General features: G+C 38.7%; 1 protein-coding gene and 1 pseudogene across 1 annotated transcript; both read right to left on the bottom strand.

The window, feature by feature from the left end:
• Positions 1–22,499: 22,499 nt before the first annotated feature.
• On the bottom strand, positions 22,500–23,847 carry LOC127468901 (sentrin-specific protease 5-like). Its single transcript, XM_051782532.1, is given in 3 exon segments — positions 22,500–23,294; positions 23,297–23,577; positions 23,579–23,847. Coding segments are annotated over 3 exon segments (1,206 nt in total). The 3' UTR covers positions 22,500–22,638.
• Positions 23,848–23,943: 96 nt separating this feature from the next.
• On the bottom strand, positions 23,944–24,797 carry LOC127468900 (microphthalmia-associated transcription factor-like; annotated as a pseudogene).
• Between the last annotated feature and the right edge of the window lie 1,400 nt (positions 24,798–26,197).

Here is a 26,197-nt window from a genome sequence, read left to right as displayed (position 1 = left end):
ACTAAAGAATTATTTTCTAAAAAATACTTAGTCTTTAAATAGATGCAGATTGCAAAAGTTGAGCTCAAACAATTCATAATGGCTTTGGAACACTATGGAAAGCAATAAAGTACAGCAAACACAGTAGTTCATGAAGCACGAAAATATAACCCTGGAGAAATCAAAACTAGAGGTCAAAAATAAAGCTTTTTTTTTTTTTTTAAGGGGGGGGAAAAGAACACCATCAAAAAAAGGAAAATAAAAAGCATCACCCACCAAGTGTTACAAAGTCCATGCAAATTAACCCTTTGAACAGGATTTTCATGGGGTATTAAAATAATGTAGCACGTACTTTGTTCCATATATTTCTTCTTAGTGACATGTTCCAAGTGACTCATGCCTACATTTCCCACAGGATTACTTGATCAAACATGTACTTGCAAGTCTATAAATTCCTGCTTTAAGATCAGGAGAGAATGGCTTTGGTCCAACATATCCATATTCTGGATAGGGATATTCCTTTACATGAAGAGTCTTGGGGGGAAATGGATGAAATTGTCATGCATCAAGCTTATGGAACATACGTAGAGAAGACAGGAGGATTTCTGGAAAGAAACAACAACTTGTACTCTGTAGTGCAGTCTTTGTAACAGTAAGGTGTGGGACTCAGTTAAAGTGAATAGATGCTGGGAATTTCTAGCAGCTATACCAAGGCTTCCAGACTTTAAATTCTAATGACATAAAAAAATCTTTTTTCTTCGTGTTATAAGTAGGTGAGCACTGGAGTGAAAAAAAATATGCTGAAGAATGAAGCTGTATTTTTCAGCAACTTTAAATTGGATCAGCTCCACTGACCTCAGTGGCCATGCGTTAGTGATGAATGTGGCGCAAAGAAGTCTGTCTCTCATCATACTGTCTGCAGGGCCTTCGTGGATTAGGTACACTTGGTGCTTAAACTCCACAAGGTCTCTAATAAAAACATTCTCAAGATGCTGGGTTAAGATAACAGTCCCTAGAAGTGATACAGAAAACAGTTCAGGGACTTCTGAGTTCTTTCTAATGAGTTCTGTTGCAGGAGATTATCCACTCGTTTTCACCTTGAAGTGCACAAACACCTTTCACCAATTCCTCTAGGTAAAGTAAATGCCCTAGGAAGAATCTCTACACCACTAGGACTTTGACTAGACTAGGATTATTTTATTATAACCCAAATTACTTTCTAATATTGTTGCCAGTTAATTTACCTGCATAAAAATGTTTTGAAAGTGCTCACCTTCCGACCTGAAATTAATTGTAAGAAAAAAGGGGAAAGTATCTCAACTTTACCAAAGTGTCATACTGTGAAAGAGATCTTAGAGTGCAGAAAGATTCTAGGTGGTGTTTTCATGTGGCCACAATATAGGTATGGAGCCCTTTCTTACTGTTGTTATCCCTGCCCCAGGTACAACAGCGTGTCCCTCCTGCTCCCTTGCATCAGCTCATCCTGTTGTCTGACATCCATCACTCTCAAAGCTGGCTGTGTCTCCTGTTTTCTGCTGGCAGCAGTCAAGCACAAAGTCAGGTCTGCAAGCACAGTTTCCACAAGAATTAGTGCAGTAGAACTGTACAAAAAGAAACTCTCCTGAGCATTCCCCTGTGGCAGGAGAGGAAATGCACTTTCATCTCACCTAAATTTTTGCATCTGAAACTCCCCTCCCACCCAGTCTCAACACATTCTCTTGAAACAGCTCCCAGAAATGCCAAGTAACTACAATAAGAGATAAAGATGCAACTGGTTAAATATTTGTTCTTTTTAGCTGAACGAAACTGTGGCTCACTCACATAAAAAAAATTTCACTAATAGACTTGGCCACAGTGACAACAATTGAAGTTATACCCTCTAGACCATGGACTTCCTAGGTTAACATCCATTGTTTTTCCTTTTCCAAGCCATTTGTGATTACTGATTCTTTAGTGCTTTTGCTCTGAAAATGGTGAGGTAGCTGGAGAAAGCAACCTCTTAAAATGCTACTGCAAATCTGCTAGAAATCTTCATTTAGAGTCCTTTAAGGCTTCAACATTGTGATGAGAACTGACTTGGTGAATCCACATAACCTGAAAGAAAGGACTGCTTTTTCTCTCCTAGGAGGTTTCACTTCCTGTTAACATTCAGAAATGTCTTATTTCAATTCCACTTCAGCAACAATCTACCTATATAAACCTGACTTTGGTCCCCTAAAAGAAAGCAATCCTGTCTTGACCTACCATGTTATTTTGGTCAATTTTAACTCTTACTGTCAAAAAATATTTTCACTCCTCAGTTCTGAGGAGAGGAGCCATGAAGACACCAAACACCAGACCATGATCAAATTCCATCAGTCCGAAGTGCCATTCTAACATATATGTGAGTGCAACTCATCTTTTTAACAGGTGGTCGCCTGGCAATTAGCTTAACAAAGACATCACAGGAAACCAACGAAGAGCTTGATATCAGCAGGATCTAAGCTTATCAGGGATTAATTGGGCCCAGCATGCTAAACAACTCCATTGACTTAACAGTATGACATCAGAGATGAACTTGGCTCATAGCAAAGAAAAGAGAAGGGCAGGAAGAAGAAAAAGATGCTCAGAAATCAATAGGATAATTCACTACATTATACAGGAACATTTTCTTTAGTAAACAAAAAAGACCCCAGTATTTAGAAGTGCAATTCTTGGAGCATCTAGATCCATTGCATATGACAATTTATAGGTCATAAAAAGAAGAATACTTTCAATAGTATATGTGAAACCTTTGACCAAGTTTAAAGTGGAAAAAAGAGTTGCATGAAATTGTATCAAATAAGTCTACCAGAATTCCTTGCAATTACTTTCATGCCATGTCCCACTCCATTTCCTAGCTCATTGAAGGTATTTCCTACAACACAGAGTTTTCACAGAAGTCTTTAGAAAATATCTGTTTGCCTCAAATGTCTTTTTTCATAGAAATCTGCAATGATTCACTGGTAAACTGTTGCTTTTTCGTATTTGTATACAGAGATGCCATATATAAGATTAAAGAATCTGTGTGCTCCTTGCATTTTATTGAATTTAAAGCTACCTCAAGGTACTGTGACATAGAAGATTCTTGTCACCTGGGTCTCCACAGGCAGAAAAAGAGATATAACAAAGGCAAAAAAATCTGGTAAGATTTCAGTCTTCTCTGTGTACAGCAACAAGGTTAAAAATTCTTCAACTGACAGGCATACAGCAAAGATGGTGAGGTATTACATTTTTATCTCTGCCAGATTCTCTCATCTTTCACATGGACATACAGCAAAAATGACATTCCTTATTTCTAACTGATTAACAGACTACAATGTTTGTTCTATTTAAGACAACACATATGTTGCTCATAGGCCAAATCCCTAGCAAATGCAAACAAATTTTTTCGAGCAATGCAAAATCTATTTCACTCTTACGAGTGAAATATGGTAAAAAAGCATGGATTGATGCATACTAATGTGCATGTCTTCAGTTATATTAGGCATTTGTTTTCTTAAGTGACTTAAAGAAGTATTTTTAATTCAGATTTGCTTGAATTCCAAACTTTTTTTCTATTCAGAAAAAAGAACCACTCAAATAAAACAAACAAACAAACAAACAAACAACTCACCTGTTTTTGAATATTTTGTATTTCAAGTAAAAGGGTAGATTTACAAAATCAGAGAAGGACGGAGTAACCTGCAACACTGAAGTGCTAATTAAGTACTAATATGGAGAACAAAGTCCTTCAAGTTACTACAAAACCAAAAATCTTTCCTTGTATTATTTTTGCAACCTCCTAGAAGAGTAAGCTTATAAACCTAATTTACAGTATTCTACAATTAACTCAATTCAGTTAATTCTTATAAAATAAAAATAACTCAGTAGCCAGTAGGACACTTCCATGAGCATTGAAAAACTACTTTGCAAATAAACTTCTAACAGCTGTTTGACCTATCTCTGTAGAACAGCCTTGCCTTGAGATATTTAGAAATTTTTTTCCAGAGTTCTCCATATACCACTTAAGGTAGTTACTAGTGGTGTGTGACACCTTGAACCCAACTCTGCTGAATCAGGCAGAACAGGATTTCAACTAAGACTCCCACATCCCAGGGGACGGTGTACCTGTAATGCTGTGACACGACTGTCTCTGCTTTAAGGGAGGTCACTTAAGCACCTCACTATTCATTTAGATCAGTGGTGCAGTTATTGCTCATAACTATACAGATGATTGCTTTTCCAAAACTGTGTATAAACCATTCACTGGTGTATCTCATGCTTTAGTTTCAATAAAATAAAGAATCAAGACCTTTACTAGGAGGCTTATTTTTTAGTATTCAGACCCTAACGCTATCTGATATTAAAGTCATAGCAAATATCTATCTGAATGGGAAGTGAAAGACTGGAGTTACCCAGCTGGAGTTTCGCAGCATTTGTAAAGCCGAGATGCACAGCGTATTTCCAGAGTCACACTCTTAGTACAATACTCTGAATAAGCAGATTTCCCTGGTTAAATATTAGGGTAAAAAGCAAAATGAGAATAGACAAGACAACAATATTTGTATATCACAAATACAGACAAAATGTAACTTCTGTCAGTCTGTAAAATAAGATTTTCCTTGACTTTTCCTATACACATGCCTTCATTTCTGCTAGAGATCTGGCTATGCACGAACTTGTCCAAACAGGTAATTTCCATTTACTATTATTTACTGGAATTCAACAGCCATTTAAAGATGTCATCTGCATCAAGGGCCTTATTAACATCCTTCCAGATATATACAATTTCTAAAGTAAGAAATCAAAAATATGTCTTTGAAAAGTAGGACAGAACCCTTAGAGCAGAAAAACACTCTGATTCTGAGCCCTGTATTCCACCCATATGCCACATTTTTCTTATTAAAAGTTAAAATTACTTGGCATTGCTCCAATCCCTTCCATGCCAGAAGGTGATATAGCTGGCATCAGTGATGATATCCTGTGCACACAACTGTTGTCTCCCCCGGTCACAGGAGAAAGGCCCGCTGTTAAACCAGTATTAATCTGTGACTGGGCTGGGGAAGAGAACAGACAGAGCCAGGGGGAAATTCCTCACTGCCCTGGAAGAATTACAGACATAGAGGATGGATTAGTGCAGAAACCAACACACTAACAGAGAGGTGGGCACTAGCTGAAAGGAGGGGGCCTGTCTTCCTCAAATATTTAGGTGGTCTACAATCCTCTTATATTCTTGACCCAGTCTGTCATGCAGAAACTCAACCATGTCCATGAAACAGCAAAGAAAGGAGTGACACACATGAAAGAACTACTTCTCATGTACTCATGAGCAGAACATAGCCCACTGTCTCTGCTCTTTAAAGTTTGAAATCAAATTAGGCTTAAGAAATAAATGAAAGACAACAATTGCAATCAAACATACAGACTTTCTCTAAGCCAAATGTGCTGAAGTACGGCCCCTGCACTACACGTTATAATGTATTGTATACAAGACCCATTGGTGAGATATATGTAAGCATAGCAAAGTTAGAGTTTGAAGAGCAGAAAGTGGACAAGACTCTCCAGGAGCACATTATATACATTACCATGCAGAAAAATCACAGAAGTTCATCTCAAATCCCACATCAGTGTTTAATCCCAGACAGCTGCTTGCTCAGTCTCCCCTCCCTGCCCTGGTGGGAAGAAAAATCAGAAAAAAACTACAAACAGTGTATGGATCAAGATAAGAACAGACTAATAATTGGATAATAATAATAGTAATGGGAGGAGAGAGAGGGAAAAACAAAACCCAAGAAAAAATTTATACGCAATACAATTGCTCACCACCCACTGACCCATATCCAGACTGTCCCTGAGCAGTGACTGGCTGCTCCTGGCCATTTTCTCCAGTTTATGTACTGAGCATAACATTCCATGGTATGGACTATCCCTATGGCCAGTTCAGGCATCTGTCCTGGCCACATTCCCTCCCAGCTTTTTGTGCACTGACAAAGCATGGGACACTGAAAAGACTGTGATTTAAGATGAGTACTACTTAGCAACAACCAAAATATCAGTTTGTTACCAACATTATTTTCATACAAAATCCAAAGTCAGCACTGTACCAGACACTGAGGAAAAAAATTAATTCTATTCCAGATAAAACCATGACACAAACACTTTTCTAAATCACCATGGCACTCACTGTTGATTTCAGTACCATTAATCTGATGTTCATTGATCATGGATTGGATTCAAAGAACAAACGCAAGAAAAGATTCATTCAGGAAGGAAAATTCAAAATTCACCAGAGAATGAATCAGAGAAAAAATATACAACAAAGAAATAGAAAGGAAGGGTGAAAAGGAAGCACCTGTTACACCAGTAATGTTCCCCACTGTTCCCAAAATACAAAATGGAGAGGGTCTTTTGCAAACCAAAAGCACTTTGCAAAAATTTGCATTTCTCAAACCAGGCCAGAGTATCTACACAAGGGATGCTTGACTTCAACATATGCAGAAATAATGCTGTTTGTGGAGACTGAAAACCAACCCTGTACAAAGATATCACACAGTGCCTCATGGGTTTACAACTACTTTTATGACCTGCAAGTTTGGTTGGTCTTCACCAGGAAAGGAGGAAAGGCTGTTGTTTCAGAATATGCCTGGAAAACTCTAGAAGAGGGAGAACTTACACATGTGTACAAAGTATGGGAAAATCTATCTCATTAAGCATACAACTCTGAGTTCTTCAGTGCAAAGGAAACCTCGTACAAGCACAGAATCTTAAATAGAGCTCTGCTTCTGCAGCAAAATCAGAGAAATAAACCCATAGGTAAGAGCTCTGTACCCTTCTCCCCTCCTTTCATTACCCAAATGGTGAAACATCTGACTGTCCATATAAAGCCCAAAATCTCCAAGTAAAAAGGAAAAAATTAAGTCAAAGGAGCCATCATAGAAGAACATTATTTCTTCCGTTTCAAGGACTGTGATTTAAAATGAGTCATAGCTCTATTCAATGAAGTGTATAGAGCAAGACAGCAATTTCACTGCCCGCATACAGAGGGAAAGACAGTAGCCCATTCTCTTTCACCCATTTCAGCCCCAGACCAGGGAAAAGGGGGGTTAGGCCTCTTTTCAGCACCACCAGCACCACCAGGAGGAGGATTAGCTGGGACTGACAGGTACATTGAGATGTCTGAGGGACTCAGTCCCACTGCTGCACCCTCTACAGTTGGAGCACAGTGGTGTGTGGAGGACAGCACCCAGAACTAGCAGTGTGTGTCCCACAGACATCCATTCCTTGGACCTTTCCTCAGCTGGCACCTGCCTACAGCTTGCCGTTTGGCAGAGACATCGTGTACCCTTCCAGAGCACTCAGAGTGCATTCCCTTCCTCACCCTCTTTTGGCTTTCAAGAGCCATTATGTAGCTTAAAGTGTTTTGTGAATGCAGCTTCCTTTACATCTGCTGGTGATGCAAAAACATCAACAGCAACACAAATTCCTCTTTCATGAGGATTGCAGCGGCAGCAGCAGCAGGCAACTGCTTCACCCTGTCAGAGCAAGGAGCATTTTGAAGATGCACTACAACAGGAACAAAAGAAATCAGCTTGGGTGGGAAGGGAGGATGAGAGAATACAAAAAGGTCTTGATTGCCTCAAGGACAAAGATAAACTGGGTTTACAGGAAAAACAAGTAGGTTAGTAGTAATAAAAAGATTTTGAAATGCCACGGGTTGAATTCTCATGATAAAGTCATAGCTTGAACTCGATTATACACTTGTACAAATATTTTGTGTTTTCTTACAAGTACTTCTGAGGTATCCAGTGCTTTGCATAGTGAGAAATGGGATACTGAATGAAACACTGCAAATCTAATCTCCTCTGACAAATCCCGTGTTCCTCTTCCTCTATGAAAGGAGGAAGTTTTCACAGGAGATGTCCTCTCTGGCCTGCAAAGAGAGAAAGCTGACGTTTTCAAACCTCAGTAAAAGAGAAAAAAATAACCATATATAAATACCCTTGAAACAAAAATTAAAAAGACATAAATATGAATTCTACAAGTTAAAGATGTGGTAAGTGAAAACAGATGTGGCATGTGAGAATAAGCAACACAAAGGAGTCTTCATCTCATGAAGTCAGTAGGTGAATGCTGGATAACTTTCTGCTTCAAAGCAACAGAAACATGGTGACACTGCAACCCCTTTTCTAAAAATAAGAACTAAAATTTCAACAGATATTACATTTTAAAATGGGCAACTCTATTGTTCAACACATGATAGGTAAACCATACCAGATGTCTAGTAAGACTTCTGAAAGGTCAAGAGCAAATGACAAGTGGTTTATGTTCTGATTCTTAACATCTGGAAACTATAATTCCAGACACGTGAATGTTAAAAGTCATTCTCTATACCTGGAAAGGATTGCAGTTTGATATAGGAATGTGAGCAATTTCACCATTTACTCAAAGTCCTGTTCTTTTGTTCACACCTTTCAAATGATTTTCAGTCTCTAGATCAGTTCAGTAAAACAGTTCAGTAAAACATCTTAATACTGCAGAAGTAATGACATATGGGAGCTTTGTTTGTTCTAAATCACAGCCGTGCTGGTTTAGGTTTCAGCACAGCAGAGGTTTTAGGCTTAGGGCAGACCTCAGTGCTGTGAAATCTGTTGATGGATGATGCTGCAGGTCAAAGTAACAATGGATACCACCTAAGACTCCTAAAGATGCCCTGTCACAGAGTTTTGACTCCACATTCAGCTGACCTATTGCCACGCAACACAGGAAGATATATCAGCATTTTTTAATCCTGTTTTAGCCAAGAAAATTGTCACCAATTTAATTTTAACCACTGGACCCAAACCAACATTAGTATCACCTGGAGCAGAATGGAGTTCTTTTATAAGAGATCCCTGTGGTTAGTTAGGATTGTGATATGAGTTTCTCAAGTGGTTTCAAGTTGAGGCTGCTCTGCAGATTCCCTGAAGAGTTTCCTTGCCAGTGTCATTATTCTTCATTACTTTGAAGGCATATTAGACAAAATCCACCTCATCTGTTATCTCACCGTTTTGATGGTGTAAGATTAATGGCTCAGATAATAGCCTACAGTGAAAATCAAGGTAAGAAATTTTGGAGAGTTCACTGTCTTCTATAAATCCACATATGGCTGATTTTTTTGATGTACTGAATGCAAACATTGAACACAGCCATGACAAAATTATGGTGTCCTTGCAGACATGTCCATCCTCAGCTTTCAGCTGGAATGGCAGCTTTTACAGTAGTGTTGATGGGACTCCACAACAGGTGAAAGCATAAAGAAGGAAATAAAGATTTTGTTGCATTTGAAATCTCTCTAGTCCTTCCTTGGACAGAAGAAAGGGATCTACAACACCTCTGCTATGTCATGAGAGCTCATTCCTGTGAGCTGGTAGATAAGTGGCATTCTGAAAAGCTAGAGCAGCATAACACTTGAGGGTAAGGGCAACAGATCATGAATAAGAGGACTCAGCTGAAGATCACTAGATGAAGACCAAGTATCTCCCCCAGTTGCTGGAGTGTGGAACTGGGAACACTTCAATGTAGGAAGAAGAGGACTGGAGAAATGTTTCATTTTTAGAACTGAGGTTACTCAAACCCCTCTCACTTACCCACTATTTAAACTAACAAAGAAATGTTTTATTAAAACTGTCCAGGAAAACATTTGCTTTCCTTAAAGACATGAAGCAATGGATGAGATAGGTTAAACCTTTTGTTTATTATTTTTGTTTCTTTAACAACGAACTAGGAAAACCAGAATTTTGACTAAAGCTTCATGGCTTTTAAGTATAAAACAACAACTAAAAATAAACCCACACAAAAAACACAACAAAACAAAACAAACCACGAAAACAAAGAAAAACAGAGGAAAACTGCTAAAAAGCTATCAGGAGAAAAAAAAAAATGAAATGCTACTGCAAACCACCCGTAGATGAGCTACAGAAAAGAATGAAGATTCATTATCATTTCATTTTTGTCTCTCCCTCAAATACAACTTTCAACATCCTTGAATCTCATGCCACAATGTCCCTTGCTGAAGTAATAAATGTATGTCTGTATGACCTTGTAAATAGAATAATTTATGAAAATGTGCTTCTCTGCTGCTCAGCTACTCAATAACCCACTGCCTCAGTCTGAGTCATAACAGCAAAGGCTGGAATTAATAAATCCTGATCTTGAACTCTATTTTACCTTCTAAGAGCCCATCTTGAGGACACAGCTATGTTTGAATTTGTTGTAAACAGAAGGGTTTGGTCCTCTTAATTATATAATTACATTTGGTCTAGCCTCATTGGAATTGAGGACAGTAACTCAAGAAGATAAGGAAATACGCTGTGTTTTGGCATAGAATACAGCAGAGGACAAAGAAAAACCAAGTGCTTCTCTCATGCAAACCATGATAGTGGCAACTACAACGTGTCAGCTCAGGATTATGGACTGTAGGAGCAACTGCTGGGTACACATAACCTCAGATAGAGCTGAAAATCTGTTACTATGCATCTAGACAGTTGCGTTCTGGGCTTCATGATGGATATGTACCCTTCCTGCAGTTGGGCTGTAACCACAGCCAGTGCTTCTCGATTCATGGAAACCTGTAAGACCCACAGGAGCAAAACATCAAACAGCGATCCACAAAGTTACTGTAAAATAACAAATCCGTGTATTCCTGATAACATAAGCAAGTTGGAAAATCATTGGAAAAATAATTTTAAAAATTTAGATCCATTTTTTCTTTGGTTAGAAATCAGAAACATCTTTGCAGCACCACACCAATTGTTGCTTGTGTATTTCAATAAAAATTTGATGATCCTAGGACCTGAAAGGATTCAAAAGCTTCTCTGCAAAATAAAAGAAGGGAATTGTAATTACTAATAGTATATAAATTGAATTCTCATCTTTCCACATAGCTCCCTATGCTAGTGGGACCATCCACATGAAAAGGTCCTTCAAAAGCCTTCCATGATGGTTTACGCCCTTCTCTGAGGCCATAGAAGATCTCTGGGTAGGGAAAAGGTGTAGAGACCTGTGAGATCATTTCAATATCTCTAGATATTATCACCTTCCTAGTTTGATTCCAGGTTCTCCCCCAGACTGTGTGCCAAGATCTTGTATATTTGTCATCACAAAGTTCATTTGCTGATGTATAGGAAGGTCTAAAGATACAAGAGCTCCCCCCACCTGGAAGTGTAGGAAAAGGAACACAGGGACAAAAGATCTTTTTTTTTTTCTCCAAGAGATAAAATTCCTCTTTTTCACACAGTATTCCCTCTCTAACAAAACAGAAGAAAGTCTTTTAAATCTGCCTTTAGAGGAAGATAAAAGTAGCAAAGGTCTAGTTTTAACTAATAGAAGATCAAATGCTCCTCTGTCATTGTGGTATAACTCTAGAGTTCTTGTAAAATCAGAGCTATGACCTGGAAATTCCATACAGGAAAGTCAGATGATAAAAAAGCAGAGCAGAAACCACTCCTGAAATCTTGTCTCTTCACTGTCACTACCAAGTAAATTAGGAGAATGGAACAATTGCACATTTAAAGATATACACGGTCTGAAAATTGATAACTAGTTGAATCAAATTTTTTCTACTAAAAGAGAAGCCCTGCAGTTCATGTTGTTTACTCCTTCTGATTAACAGTCAGTTAAAAATTGAAAAAAAAATAAATTAAAAACCGCTAAAACACTCAATGAAAACAGAATGAGCCTCCCCAGACCCTTATGTGTCCTAAAGTATTTTACGGGAGATCATCATTTCCTCTCCCCCTATAATGGAGTAGTATGAACCTTGAAAAAGATGCTTCTACTCTCTTCTGTGAGAGAACCTTACATCCTTGTTTTGTCTGCATTTTTTTTCCACAAGGAAATTACAAACAGAAGAAAAGTAACATTTTCCCTGTGTTCTTCTCTATTTAGGCCTAAAATCTCATCATGTTGTACATGAAAATGTCAGTCGATCTGTACTGTAAACTCCATTTTTAGGAATATTCTGAGAGTACTGTATACATATAACCCCAGAAACCCCAAATAGCTTCCTAAAAGGGAAGAGGGGAAGGGAGAAGGGAAAAAGGACAAAAAAAAAGGATGCAAAGGGGCAGAAACAAAACAGGTATGCACAATCTAAAAATCCAGTAACCAGCAAAATAAAGAACTGGCAAAATCTCACCACTTCCCTCAAGAGAAGCAGGACGGCTGGACGCGGCCCAGCACTCTCCCCTCACGTGTGGCAGACAACAGCAGTCACTGCAGGCCTCACCTCCAGATAAGCCAGACCAAGTAGGGATCTACCGTTCTCGAACCTCGCCAGAAGAGAAGAGAGTGAGCTCTCTTATCTACGCCTTATTTATACTCCAGGTTACGTAAAGGAATAGCATGGAATACTTCCTTGGTCACTACCCTAGTTCCTTTCTGGTTACAAGCTGGTCTCCAGGAAGGCCTAGGGTCAAAACTATCACATTGAGTCATGAAAAGATAAACACAGAATCAGTGAAAAAGTAGGGCTGGAAGGAATTTCAGAGAAATCATCCAATTACAACCCTTTGCCCCAAGCCAAGAACATCTTTCAGGGTTTTCAAATCTATGTATTAATTGTGATCTTTTAAACCAGACTTGTAAACTACTCATAAACTACTATAACGGAAAAGTATAAATTTTTCTGTGTGAAAACACTACAGATAATGCAAGACAGAGTTTATGAACAGCACAGCTGCCAAAATATTAAATATATATTGTTTTGACTGGCCATTGTTGAAGAAAAGCAGGAACATAAAGAATGTGATGGATACAACCTGCTGTTCACAGGCTCTCTTGCCCTCTCACTGTAAACATTTCCAATTTACTAATGAAAAAAATGAATTGAATTCTAAAGCTGTATCTATCATCTTTATCTGTCTACATTTTCATTACATTATTACTTTTTCTGAACACCTCTTCTGTCTGTTTCTGGCTCCCTGAATACCCACTAAATACAGCAAAATATTCCTAAACATGTTACTGATACACTCTGTCTCCAGAAAAGCTAGAAGATTTCTTCACATTCATTACTTTTAGAAGGACAGAGGCTATGGATCTGTACACTCAGCTTTTACTTTCCTGATCTCTAGGAATATGCAGAGGAGAATTACTATTTCAGGGTAGTACCTCCTCCCTCTCTCCTAGGAATAATTTGGTGCATTCTAAATTGCCTCTGTTTAAATATCTATGAGATAGTACTCTTATTTCTTCCTAAAGTATTTAGAAAAAATATTCTTTAACTTCCCAAGGTAGCTTCTTTTATTGACCATCTCTCTTTAGCGTAAAAAGTTTTACCCAATGTCTCACCAGATCTTTTTTATTCTCCTTAGCTGGAAGCTACTTTTAACTTTCCCCAAGTTGACGTCAAGCAGAATGGTTTATTGCCATCCCTTATTGAAAGTATTTTAGTTCTAGAAAGCAGCTACTGTTCATCTCCCATCAGTGTTATATTGCTAAGGTGAACAGAGCTAATTCATTCAACCTTCCCTCACAGGTCCTGTTCCATAAATCTGTCCTCATTTGTGGTGTTCCCTCCTGCATTCTCTCCAGTTTGCAACCAACATTTCTGCAGTCCTCAGCTTACACTGGGACACAGTGCCCCAGCCCTGGCCTCCCCGGTGCCCAGGAGTGGGGTATCATTACCATCCACGTCCAACATTTAATCTTCCTTTTAAATAGATGTTTTAATTAAAAGTATATTCCCCTCCGCCCTCTTCCCAACAACAAAGCTGATGCAGACTCAGCCTATGGTCTACTGCATCTCTGATATCCAACTTTCCTTTGTTCAATTTTTTTTAATTTAACTTAAAAATAGTACATTGCGCTTACTGGATTTCATCTTGCTAATACCATACACTTTCCCCAATTTATCAAAATCATATTTAATTTTAAACCCATTACCCATCATGCTCTCATCCCTTGCCAGCTCCACACCATCTGGATTAGCACAATATTTCCATTTTATCATTTAAGTCATTAAATGAGACATTATCTCTCTGCTACAATTGACCCTCAGGATATCATTTGCAACATCTTCCCAGTACAAGGCAGGAAAAAGGTTCACAGGCCATAAGTCTATATCATGTTCCACTATTCAGTTTATGTCAATGTCTCACAGCACTGTGTCAGGAATCAATACATCACATCTTCTGTTTCTCTTATGCTCAGCAAACCAGGCACCCCATTGGGAAAAAGCTTTAGATTAGACCTGATTCCTCATGGAACAATCTGAAGGCTTCAGCCACAGCCCATGGATGTCTGTAAGGAGTTTTAGAGTAAGAAAATTATCAGGTACTGCCATTATTGTTTTGCTCTCTGGAGTGATTTTGGTTTATTTGGTTGTTTGTGGTTTCTGTAGGCTCAACTCCTATTTTTTTCTGCTGTTGAATTCAGAAAACTGAAATATTCTTCTCACCTGGGACACAAAAGGAAAGCTCAACAGAAAACTTCAGGTCTTCAGGAGCAGGAATTTCAGTCTTTATGGGACATCTCCCCTCCTCCTACCTCTGCAAAATCTTACTGCTTCTGTCAGTACCAACCTGTAGTTTTTGTTGCTACTGCATTGAGTTCAGCTGGTACCTTTCCACCTCTTGTCCATAAGTCCTTCCTTCTGAGTTTGTAATGTACACCGGTGTTACCTATATGATTTTCGTATGTGAAGCACTCTCTGGCTTGTAATTTCTCCTAGCAATTCTCCTACGACCAGGATTAAAAAATCCAAAACACCTGAGTAATAATGCCCTGATCTTTCATCACTAAAGTCAGCAAGAGAAGGGAACTCTCTGGAGTACATCATGTATGTTGATATTGTCACTTTCAGAGACAGGTAACCAAACACTCATCCTGCAGCCTCTGTTTGTTGCACAAAGTGCAGGACAAAAAGATAAAAAAATGTCCAATCCAGGAAAAATTAGAAATCAGTGATCTTTACACAGTGATCACATTCATTCATTATAGGAACATAAAGATACTTAGTCTCTATCCTGCATCTGCCTGGGAAGTCTTCTGTCCATTCCTGTCTCCTTGCAGCCCTCTTCATTTCAGCACAGCCCCCAGACTCATTAGTTTGTCACAAAAGTGTGTGTCTATACTTCCCTGTGTCTCCCATCATTTTGATCCAATTACACTTTGGTGCGTAGATGAGAAGGATCAGCAGGAATTTAGTTCTAGTTCTGTCACTTGTGACAGAACTGCTATTTACTGCACTGTGTGCACCAAGCAGCCTTGTTTTGTTGCAGTTCCTTTTTATGATGACCTAGGACAAGCTTTATCAACAAAACAACAAAATTCCTGTTCTTTCATTTTTCTTTATGATCTGAAAGAAAATTGGCACTTGATACGTCTAAAATAAGTTCCATAATGGCAGTAAAACTGCCATTCATATTCAGTGTGCTGAAAATATCAGATAAATGGCAGGCTTGGCTCATGTTAACAAGATTTGCACTTCTTGTGTTCTTTTCATCTGTGACAAAATTCAGCAGTTACCAGCCATTAAGGCTGCATTGTGCAAGTAAAAAATGCAGACAGATATTCTGAGAGAATTTTAATCATATAATCACTGTACAAGACATTCAGATACTATATCCTCAGATTTTTTAATTCATTTTTTCCTCCTCTTAACAAAACATGCACATAGACAAAATCAAGAATTCTAAGAGACTACATTTAATTTATGTTCATCAAAACAGCTGTTCTGAAGATGGCAGGATTGATGCCATTATCAGGGACCACACCAACCAAAAAGGTCATATCCTAAGGCAGAGAAGAAAAGATACATTATGATGGGATGTTTTCAAACTCTAGAAATCTACAAAAGATGTCAGAGGCCTTTAGAGCAGCAGGTGCCTGCACAAGTTGTTGCTGGATAAGTTGCTCTTGAATTTCTGGCATTCACAACAAAACCTGCCTGAAGTGAACATGTTCGTTGTCCCCTCTTGCAGTTATTGTTTCTAATTACCTGCCCGTTTAGACAGTGCAATGGTATTAAGTACCAGAAATTCCTTTCCATGGACCTGGGGCATGGGGCAACAACCCACTGTTCCAGGGCACTGCACGCGAGAACAAAACAGAATCTTCAAAAAACTCGCACCATCCAAATACAGTGGGACAGCTTCAGGAGGTCAGGAGAACCTATACCCAAGGCTGCCTAGTACATCTCCTCAGCTTCCCAGCTGCCTGCCTACCTACAAACTATTGAATTCTTTAATACTGCACCCATAAGAACCATAAGAAAGGAGAGAGGAGTACAAGATGAGTAGAAAAACGCCCTGTCTCCTACCAGTCAACTTCAGTCATGTAAGATTTTATCTTTACAAAGAGTAAGGCTTTATCTTTTCAATGATCCTGGTAGGTCCCTTCCAACTCAGCATATTTTATGATTCTATGATCTCTGTTTTAACCAGTCTGATGCGGTATGGAAAACATGGAGGTGATATCCCTGGATGCACAATGAAGGGATGTAAATGAAAGCAGAAAGGCTCACGGTTTCATGTTGACTTCTCTTGTCCCACTCCAAGTTATCTATGGGTTTCTGGGCCTGCCAGCTCAAGATGGACTTATTTATGAAAAATGGATTTCAGAACATCTCAAATGAGAACGCTTCTCATGGTAGCCGTATCTGAAATACAAACCAAACAGAAAGTACTTTTGGCTTGGTGAAATATAAGAGGAAACAAATAGAAACCTTTTCCTGAATTTTCAGGCCTCAGAAAACAGAAAGTCTAGAGGCTTCTTGAAAAAAGCAAAACCAGAAAGCTCTGGAAATCCACAACTGAAAGTTTTTCTCAGTAGCAAAAAGACCCAACACTGAAAACCTCATAAGTTAGGCTATTTTTCATACCCTTTTCTGTTCAATGAAAACAACCTGAATAAGCTTCAGAAAATTCTTGATTTTCAGAGCTCTCAATCTCTTCCCCCTGAGGAAGAGATTCAGATATTAAAAAATTCTCAGAGAATAAGTAAATCCTGCAGCTTTTCTTCAAAGTATTTAAAAAGGCAGCCACTGTATCTATACTGAGAGACTTGGCCTACTCAGAAAGGCTTTCTAGCAAAGCTTTGTCTGTTTCCTGAGCCAAAATACACAGCTTTCACAGCCTGACACCTGCAACAAAAGCAAGAAACAGACAATCTGTGTTATCAAAATTATGAAACAAATACCTGCTAGGAATCAGAGGGACAGAAAACTAGAACAACTGAACCCTGGTTCTGCTGGTGAGTTTACTGGGTTTCAGGATTATAGGTGCTCTCCACCCTAAGATCTGAGTATTTATTAATCTTAACCGATCAATCATTACAACATCCTAATACTATCACAGGCAAGTATTATAAGACTCTGAGAAATTACAAGTGAAGTAGAAGTGATGAGAAATTCCTTTTCTGCTATGATTTCAGAAGTTATCTCTGTTGCCTGTGTTGACATGAGCAGTAAGACACGTTTTTCTTGTGAGTATATTTTTTTTTATTCCTGTCATAGCATTGCAGCATGTATTTATAGGACTGCTTTTACCCAATGGCATGGGTTACAGCAGGTGTTAGTTTCATCTTCATTTTCTTTAAACTGGATGATTTTTTACCATAAGGATTCCTCAGAAGTTCTGTTCACGTTATGACAAATGTCAGTGAACATCCATGAGTCACTGCTCATTTGTTCAGGCCAGTGGCCTCTGGCTGTCCCAACTCTTGACATATTAGCCACATGAAAATATATGTTCCCATTCCTAATGCATTTCTAGAAACACATCTCTGCCTGACTCTTCTGGCTAACAATCTCACATCTCATTCGGTAGCTTCATGAAAATCATGTGGAATGGCAGAAGGAAAGTTTTTCTTGTGAAAGGCGTATTTAAACCCTCCTCCTTAAGTCCAGAAAAAAAGCACAAAGAAAGATAAAACTAGAAAAGATTTACAAAAACGTATCTGAAAGGAACAGTATGACTTTGTTCGTGTCTATATCCAGACAGGTAAGAAAACAGAGGGGATAAACCTGTATATTAACTTATAATTTCATTAAAGATACAGAGACTCTGAAACAAGAGAAACAAGCTGTATAATATTTTTTCAGTCTCATTTTGTCTGGAACTGCTGGTTTAAGAATCAGGTTGAAAGAACACACGAAGCTCTAACTTGCATGAAAAGATGTGCTGTAAACTCACAGTCCAGCTTTTCCACTCAAGTCAAGCGTGTGTAGGGCATTTATTTCAATAGACTCTAAATGCCTCTATTGTCTTTTTACCTCAGCATGAAATCTGAGTAAACTGGCACACCAGTGGTTAGAAGTTACTGAATGTAACCAAAGCATCTGCCCTTAAAAGCTTACAGCAAATTCTGTCAGAAAACTTCCTAAAGCACCATGACCTCAGTAAGCTTTGCCAGTTGACCTGGGAAAAGCAGCTCAATCACTGTGGTGGTTTGAAAAACCTTTTCTCTGAGGTAGTAATGGTTTGCCCCACTGATAATACTGGACCAATCAATAGTCCATGTGCGCCCTACGGAAATTACATACCCACAGAAACGGACGAGAAGGGTGTGAAGATAGTTTAGAAGGTAGGTAGCCATGATCTGAGCCATGAGGAGGCAGGGGGCCAGTGAGCCCCTCTGGGGGCCAAGGGCCCCCAGCCCTCAGCTGAGGCTACGGGAGACCCAGTATAGTGTCAAAGCTGGAGCGGGTCCCGTAATCAAGAGCTGGAAAAGTTTTCTTACTGTCAGCAGCAGCAGAAGACATTGAAAGCGGCAGCAGAGCAGTCCTGAACAGAGACAGCGATGGCTAAAAGCCAAAAGATAGCCAGTAGCAGTGAGATAACGTGAAGCCGGCTGAAAGACACAGAGATGTTCCTGCAGGAGGGAGAGCTGGCAACAAAACAGAGGAAAACTCAACAGAGCTGGTTTGGGGTAAGACTGTATTACTTTCCCAAACCCCAGAGACTTCCTGAAGAGGAGGGGTGGACTTCCAAACCCTTAGGGAGTCCCGAAATGCAGCAGTAGCTAGAGAGAGAGAGAAAGAGGTTGAAAAACCCAGACTTGTCCTGAAAGCTGAGCCAGGACGGAATGCGGAGGAGGTAGTCGTGCCCTCTGCTGTTGCTGCTGCTGCTTCTATCAAGCTGTCAAGTTGAGACAGATCAAAAGAGCTTTGGTAAGACTGAACTGAAAGCTGCCTTCAATGTTCTAACCCAAGAGGAGTGAAGATCTACAAGGAAATCCCCTGAAGGCTCAGGCTCAGGGCTGGAATTTCCACGAAGAACCAAAATCCTGATTGCCATACTTAAAGCTGCTGCTTCAGGAAAATGGAGGACACTAACCAGTGCCACAAGAAAACTGAAATGAAGGAACTGTGGCCTGAGAAGTGACAGAAAGACTTTTCTCTTTTCTTCTTGGACTTTTATTGAAGAGAAAGAGAAATTTAATTTAATGTAAATATATATGTGGGTGTAAATAAACCTTTGTAAATATTTTCCCCTTCCCCCAATAATGAATGATTGCGTTTTGTCTGAAAACTCTCCACATGAGGTGAAAAAGATATCAAGTCCATACCATCACTAAACCCTCTCACAGGGGAAAACTGTGGGAGGGGGACTTGCACTTAAAAATTAGATTCTTGGGAGTTTCAAACCACCACAAATCACACTCTTTGTTTTCCCTGATTCTTCAGAGTCTTCAGTTTGCAGGTTACGAAGACACAGGGTCACCCTCTCCTCTTGGTTTTATTCAAGTAACACCAATCTCTGGTTTGTAATCACTCTGGAATTTGACCTTTCACAACATAGAAAAGGTAATACATAGCTTTTGCTGTTTTCTCTCTGAATGTCAGAATATGTTTTCTGTTTTATTCTTTCATGTATTGCCATCACACTTTGTTTCGTCTGATGGTGACTGAGTGTACTGAGTTGCTGTTTTCCCATTAGATTTATAATGAACTCAGAAAAGTCTTCTTCAGTCTCAGTCCACATGAGAGTTGGTAGAGGAAAATATTTTAAAATGTAAGAAAGGCATGTGATTCTAATAATAGATGTTCCAGAAAGCCAGAATTTATTGTTTGTTTTGTTTTACTGGGCTCACCATAAGGAACATAGGAGGGCAAAAAAAACAGACACAAAATTTAGGTGCAAATCTGGATGTGAATTGAGGTTCCCAGGCAATTTTTGCTGTGATTTCTTACTTCTAAGTAAAACTTTGACAGAAGTGCTGTCACTATATGCTTCCAATTGCTTATACCAAGCTGGGCTCAGAATTACCCACACACGCACATTTTCTCCAGTCTAGAGGATGGTGTGGAACTTCGAACAAATTGTGTTTAATTTACGTCAGAATGAATTTTTCATGTACTTCCTGGATTCACCTGCATCCACAAAGGGAGATGTTTGGTTAGCAATGGCTTCATTCCAAGGCAAGTAGAGTGGCAGAACCCCCTTTCCTACCAGCCCGGATCAGATAATGGAGCAGGATCATGACAGGAAACCTCACATATGGGAACAAATTAGGTTCCCTGTCACACCATAAAAGCATGCAGGTCTTGTGTCCAAATCCTTACCACTGCCCACATGAGAGTCAAGAGTCTGAGGAAAGGCATCAGACCTCAGCAAGCAACAAGGACTTGCTGTCTCCTTATTCTTCCCTGTCGCTGTTGAGATGGCCAAAGCGACATAGAATCTTCTTCCAAAGTAGAGACAGGATAGCAAAAGGGTTGGAAGATTTTTATTGCAACAGGTTGCAGATATTTATACTTTTCACACAACACACGTCAACTTACTATTTGGTGCCTTCATGTAAACATACATCAGGCCATACACATGTCAACCTACTATTGGTGCTAATATGCACACATACTTTAGGATTGGCTGCCAAATAGCAGAGTCATGCTGAACAGCTTTTGCCAAGTCATGATGATCTGGCTAAAGCAGAGTCATGGTGACTTGCAGAAAGTCCAGGAAGTCTGTTTTTCTACTTCCTGTCTTCCACCCTCTTTCTTCCTTTTGACAGACCTGTTGTTAACCCCGACAATTTCCCTTTTTTGTGTTTATACCACAAAGATTACCTTGACGGTCTATTGCAGGGCCCTTTGCAACAGGCTGATCAAGCAAGGCATCAGTATTGACAACTCTTGATTTAAAGTTAAGAAGACATACAGCATCCTGTAATAAGGATGAATAACAACATTTCACCAAGAAAAAAGTTAGAGAGTTTATCTATCTAGAATAAGGACTCGCTATGGTCTGACTGATTCATGTAACACACTTTCTTAAAATCTTAACACTCTAATATAAAGTATTTTTAAGTTTACACACATACATATCTATATAGTCTCTCTCTCTCATTCAATCTATTTCCAGTCATTCATTGGTGGTCACTTCAGCCATTCTTCACTCACACAGAACCAGAATTTCCATTATACTTCCACACTTTAATTACACATTTTACATACCAAGAAGTTATTGGCTCTGTACTTTCCAGTTTGTCAATTTTGGTAGTCACATTTAACAATTGTATGTGGTTTAAAGAGGAATTATTATAAGGCCTAACAAACAAACTTAAATGAGATCTATTCTGAGTTAGCATCTGTTTATGCGCATACATAGTCTCTTTTCCCTTTTTTTTTTATTTAAAAGGTTCATTTGATGTGTAAAATGCTTTTCTGATAATAACTTGTTCTATGAGTGAGGTAGAAACTTCTACCTATTTGAGTTAAAAGAACATAAGAAAGTAATGCCCGTACACTTTTAGCTTCTAACTGAAACGCACTCAAGTTGTTTCTAAATTTCACTACTACAACTATTATCTGTTATTGATTCAAAGTATTATTGCATCAGAAAACATACTATGCATTTTTATGTTTCTAGACAAATTCACCCTTATTTGCTATTTCTAGTTACATCTCAAAGGTACACTAAATCTACAGTGTTATGGTTTTAGTTGTATGCATGCTGAGAACATAAGAGAACTAAACTGACAGCAGAAATACTCCATGGTAGCTCTGTTATGTTCTGTCAGTTAAAGAATTTATCAAAAAATTGAGGTAACGACAGTGATCACATCGCTCAGCTGAGAATTGCTGAAAATTTTTGGAAGTTTTCAGAAATTCAAGTACACAAACACTAGCAGCAACTTGTCAGAAATATTAGATAAATTAGGTTGGCTGCATTTTATTAGTCTATTAGTTGGTGTTCTGTCCTGTCCACCATTTCAGGATGTAACAGAGCAAAGCAAGTATATCCAGAACATACTGAACCTGGGCAGTAGCCACAGGAGAACCAAAAACAGACAGACAAAACAAACAAAGCAATCATTCTGACCCCAGTACCCATCCAGGCGGGGGTGCCTTTCATGGCCCCAGCCTGGTGGGGACCCCCATTATTCTAAAAGAACCCACTATCCACCCTGACCTTATCCTTCCCCCACTGTGTTTCCACATATCTTCAGGCACACTGCTCACCTGCGACATTTCATATGGGATTGTGCCGCTCTCCCTCCTGCTGGTCGGTGGACCCCCACGGTCCGCTATGGTGAACTTGCCACTGGCTGCTGCATGAGAGGAGCCCCGAAGAGAAGATACAAGGACTCCCTGAAACAACATCTCAGCCTTGGCCATATTGATCAACATAACTGGTCTACTCTGGCCTCAAATTGGGAGGCCTGGAGACACACCATCTATAACGCAGCTGTCTCCTTTGAGAACACACGCAGGATCACTCTTGAGGAAAAAAGGCAACGCAGAAAGAAGCGTGTATTGCAGAATACACCATCTAAGGAGTCTTTCTGCTGTGCCTTTTGCAATCGGATATGTCTGTCACGTATTGGCCTCATAAGCCACCAGCGTGCCTGTAGCAAATGTGGATAGAGCCTTCCCAAATCTTCGTTCGCAAAGCCTAGCCGTGAAATGAAAAGTTGGTGTTCACATAGCTCCCTGTAAATTCTTTTCCTCACTCGGGGCATATCTTCTTGGGAGAACTGAAAAGGCTGGTCTAAGGCGAGGCACTTGCAGTATTGGAGTACAAAAACTCCACAGTCACTGTCATTTTTCTTTTGTGGAATGCACTTTGTCACAGTAGTTTGCCAACTTTGAAGGAACTTGGGGTGATTCTTCTCCTTTGCTTCAGTCAGCAGATACTGTTGAATGTTTTCTACACAAAATTGAAAATTAATGTCTTGGGAATCATAAAATGAAATAGTTTGATTGGGGATGTTCACAGCAATGAGGGACCAGTGGACTTCCAGGTGAATAGGAATTAATAAGAGAGTCTTTTTGAATAAGTCCACCTTTTTAGTCTATCGTTTTACTCCATTATATCCTTTGGTTACGAGTTGTCCATGAAAAAACTGTTAAAGAAATGAACATTTGCAGGGACTGCATTCATGATGAGTTCACCATACATGTTAATTATCTGATCATTTAGCCAGTTTTGGTCTTCCAGTGTAGTTAAATTATCCATATCCAGCATGTGTTTATTATAGGAGAATTGGAAATTGCAAGTGGAGGGTTTTGGATATTTTTCTTAGTATTTCATGATTTCCCTGGTGATAAAAGATTTTCTGTGGGAGAAATCTTCATTAAAGACTTCTTTTAATCTCTCTATGACATCTTTTTTACAGAGGTATTAAACTGCCATATTTCTTTATAAATTCATCTAGAAATTTACAAAGCCACCTTGCCAATTGCTCATCAGTTACTCGAGAAGTTTTCTGATTGTCCCTTTTGTCTCCCTCGTGAGTTTCTGATTTCAGTTCTACATTTTCTGGTGAAGGCTCTTTGAGAGGATTTTTACAGTAAGGGTGACTTAGTAATATTGAGCTAAAAATATTTAAGGAGTCTTTTATGTCTCTTTGGTTAGGGCTGTTTTCATTCTGTTTTGGCTCCATGGATAAGAGTCCATTTATATGATTGGATAAAATATATTTTTATCTCCTTTATTTTTTTATTATTAAGTCACACAGCTTGGGATTTGAACAGTATTTCTAGTATTTATCGTTCATTAGGATATCTTCCAGTCTGGATCTCATTTTCACAGGAACACTGTAAGTGCCAGTTGGTTCAGTTACATTCCCGAGGTTGTCACTGAAGGTGTCAGTGCTGTTGGTGAAGTCGAGGGTGATGGTGGTGCAGGACAGGTTTGCGTGGTGTGGCATTATGTTTTGGGTGTAGTTGTCCAGCACAGGCTCTTGTTTGATGACTGTGTTGATCATATCAGGGGAATAAAGGTTTGTAGATGGAGCAAGAGACAGTCCATATGCTTGAGCTTGCATCTCAAGTTTCTGTATTCTGAGCAGCAAGTGGTTGTTGGCATGTTCTAACTTCTTCAGATTGTTTTCTAGTTCTTTTGTGCACTACCAGTCTCTCTGCAGTTTACAGATGTAATCCACTGAGGCTTTTAGGATCGTTGTCTTATCCCAGAGTATATTTGGGTCATTTGATTTGGGTATCAAAGTGTGCAGTTCTTTTAAATTATTATTAATATCAAACCTTCTTCTTCGTTCATTCAAGTTGTGGTTGTCTTTCTTTTGTCTCTCTTTAATCAACACTCTTGCTTCTGAGTCTGTGAGTTCCCTTTTTACATTAGGAAGATTAGCTGGACATGAGTTGCTGATGTTTGGTTCTGGAGGAGGCAGGCCTTGGTTGTCATGAAGGTCAATTAAATCACTAGACACAGACAATGTATTTGTCATTTCTAATGTAAGGATTCACAGTAATTTATAGGGCAGAATTCTGTCTCTCTGGACGCAAAAGAATGAAACTGGAGAACAATCACACCTCCCCAGATATAAGCAGTGTTATCCAGTTTTCAGGTTGCTCTAAACTAGGATCCTGCCCATAGGAGCATGCCAGGGGATTAGGGTTGTTGCTTGATAACAGGGATACACTTCCGTTGCTTAGCAGAGACTAGAACAGATGTAGTTCAAGACAATTTTAGATACCTTTAAAATTATGTATATTTGTATTTTATAGAATCTATAGGTAGAATTTGTTTTTTGAATTCTTAAATATAATAAACCTAAACAAATCAATGTAAGTCTGTAATTAATAATCAATTGTGTTCTATTTTTGAGTTTGTTATTCGTGTTTTTATCTTTTCTAATAAAATACTTTTGAGTGAAAGAATATTTGTACTTTTTTGTTTCTCTTAGAAAACTTCATAGTTTTGAAAGCATTAGAGTTTTTAGAATGTTTTCTGGTTTTCAGCAACAATTTGCGTTAAAAAAATTGTCTAAGAAACAATTTCTACCTCTCAGTCTTTCTGGTATATGCTCTACTGAGAAGAGAACAGAAAAATTAAGTTTATCAAAAAGTTTACATAGTTTTGTTTCTTGCTTGTTGCTATAAAAGGTAAAAAAAGGTTTTGATTTCCTCTGTTCACTTACTAGGCAACAGTTTAAATTTAAAAGGTTATCTTTTAGGCAATTCTCTATGTTATCTCTTCAGATCTTATTTCTTTCCCCACGAAGGTAGAAATCTCAAGTTAAAACAGTTTATTTTTTTTTTCTTTTTTCTCTGGCAAAAATTGCCCTTGTCAAATAAGATATCTTGGAACTAGGTATTTTATTAAATTAGTCTACCTTAAAGGTATTTTAGTAATCTCTAAAAACTTGTCTGTAAAATACAGAAGCAATGAAAGGTTGTTTACACAACTGTCTGCATGGGGGAGAAGGAGAGGGAAGACAGGTACAGCTGTGTCTATTATTATCTCTGCTTTGCTCTGGTGGAAAGTTGCTCTTCTCACACACTGTGGAATTTCTTATCAGTAGTCACTAAAAAAAACTTTAAAAACTCTACTTCTCTATTACATTTATGCATGTATCTTAAAACAATTTTGGCTATTTAGATAAACAACTTCAAAAAACAGTTAGTAAGACCATCTTATGAATCTGTAAGATGATTTCTTTCTCTAATCAGAAGGTTGCAAAATTATAGTTTCTATAAAGCAGGAGAGTTTTACTTCTTCCCTAGCTCTCCGAGAAACTGGTATTTTAAACTTTTTGTGGATTCAGTTGGGGGAAGTTTGGGTTCTTGCCCAAATTGTCTTTACTGTGTGAAATACACTTTATTTCTCTCCCTGGTAAGGCTGAATTTCGCAAGGGAGGGTTTTTTACCTTTCTTTTTCTGTCCCTCTCCATTTACCTCTACGTTTCAATTTGAATTTCTCTCCTTTGTTATTTTCTTGGTGGAGTCACCTGGTGGAAAAACCATTTTTCTTGCTTTCAGGAGTAAATTATT

The sequence above is a fragment of the Manacus candei genome, unplaced genomic scaffold (assembly GCF_025592945.1).
Source record: "Manacus candei isolate 608988 ecotype Guabito, Panama unplaced genomic scaffold, ASM2559294v1 h1tg000016l, whole genome shotgun sequence".
NCBI lineage: Eukaryota > Metazoa > Chordata > Aves > Passeriformes > Pipridae > Manacus > Manacus candei.
The sequence above is the reverse complement of the archived record's forward strand: the minus strand, read 5'-3'. Positions and strand labels throughout refer to the sequence as shown.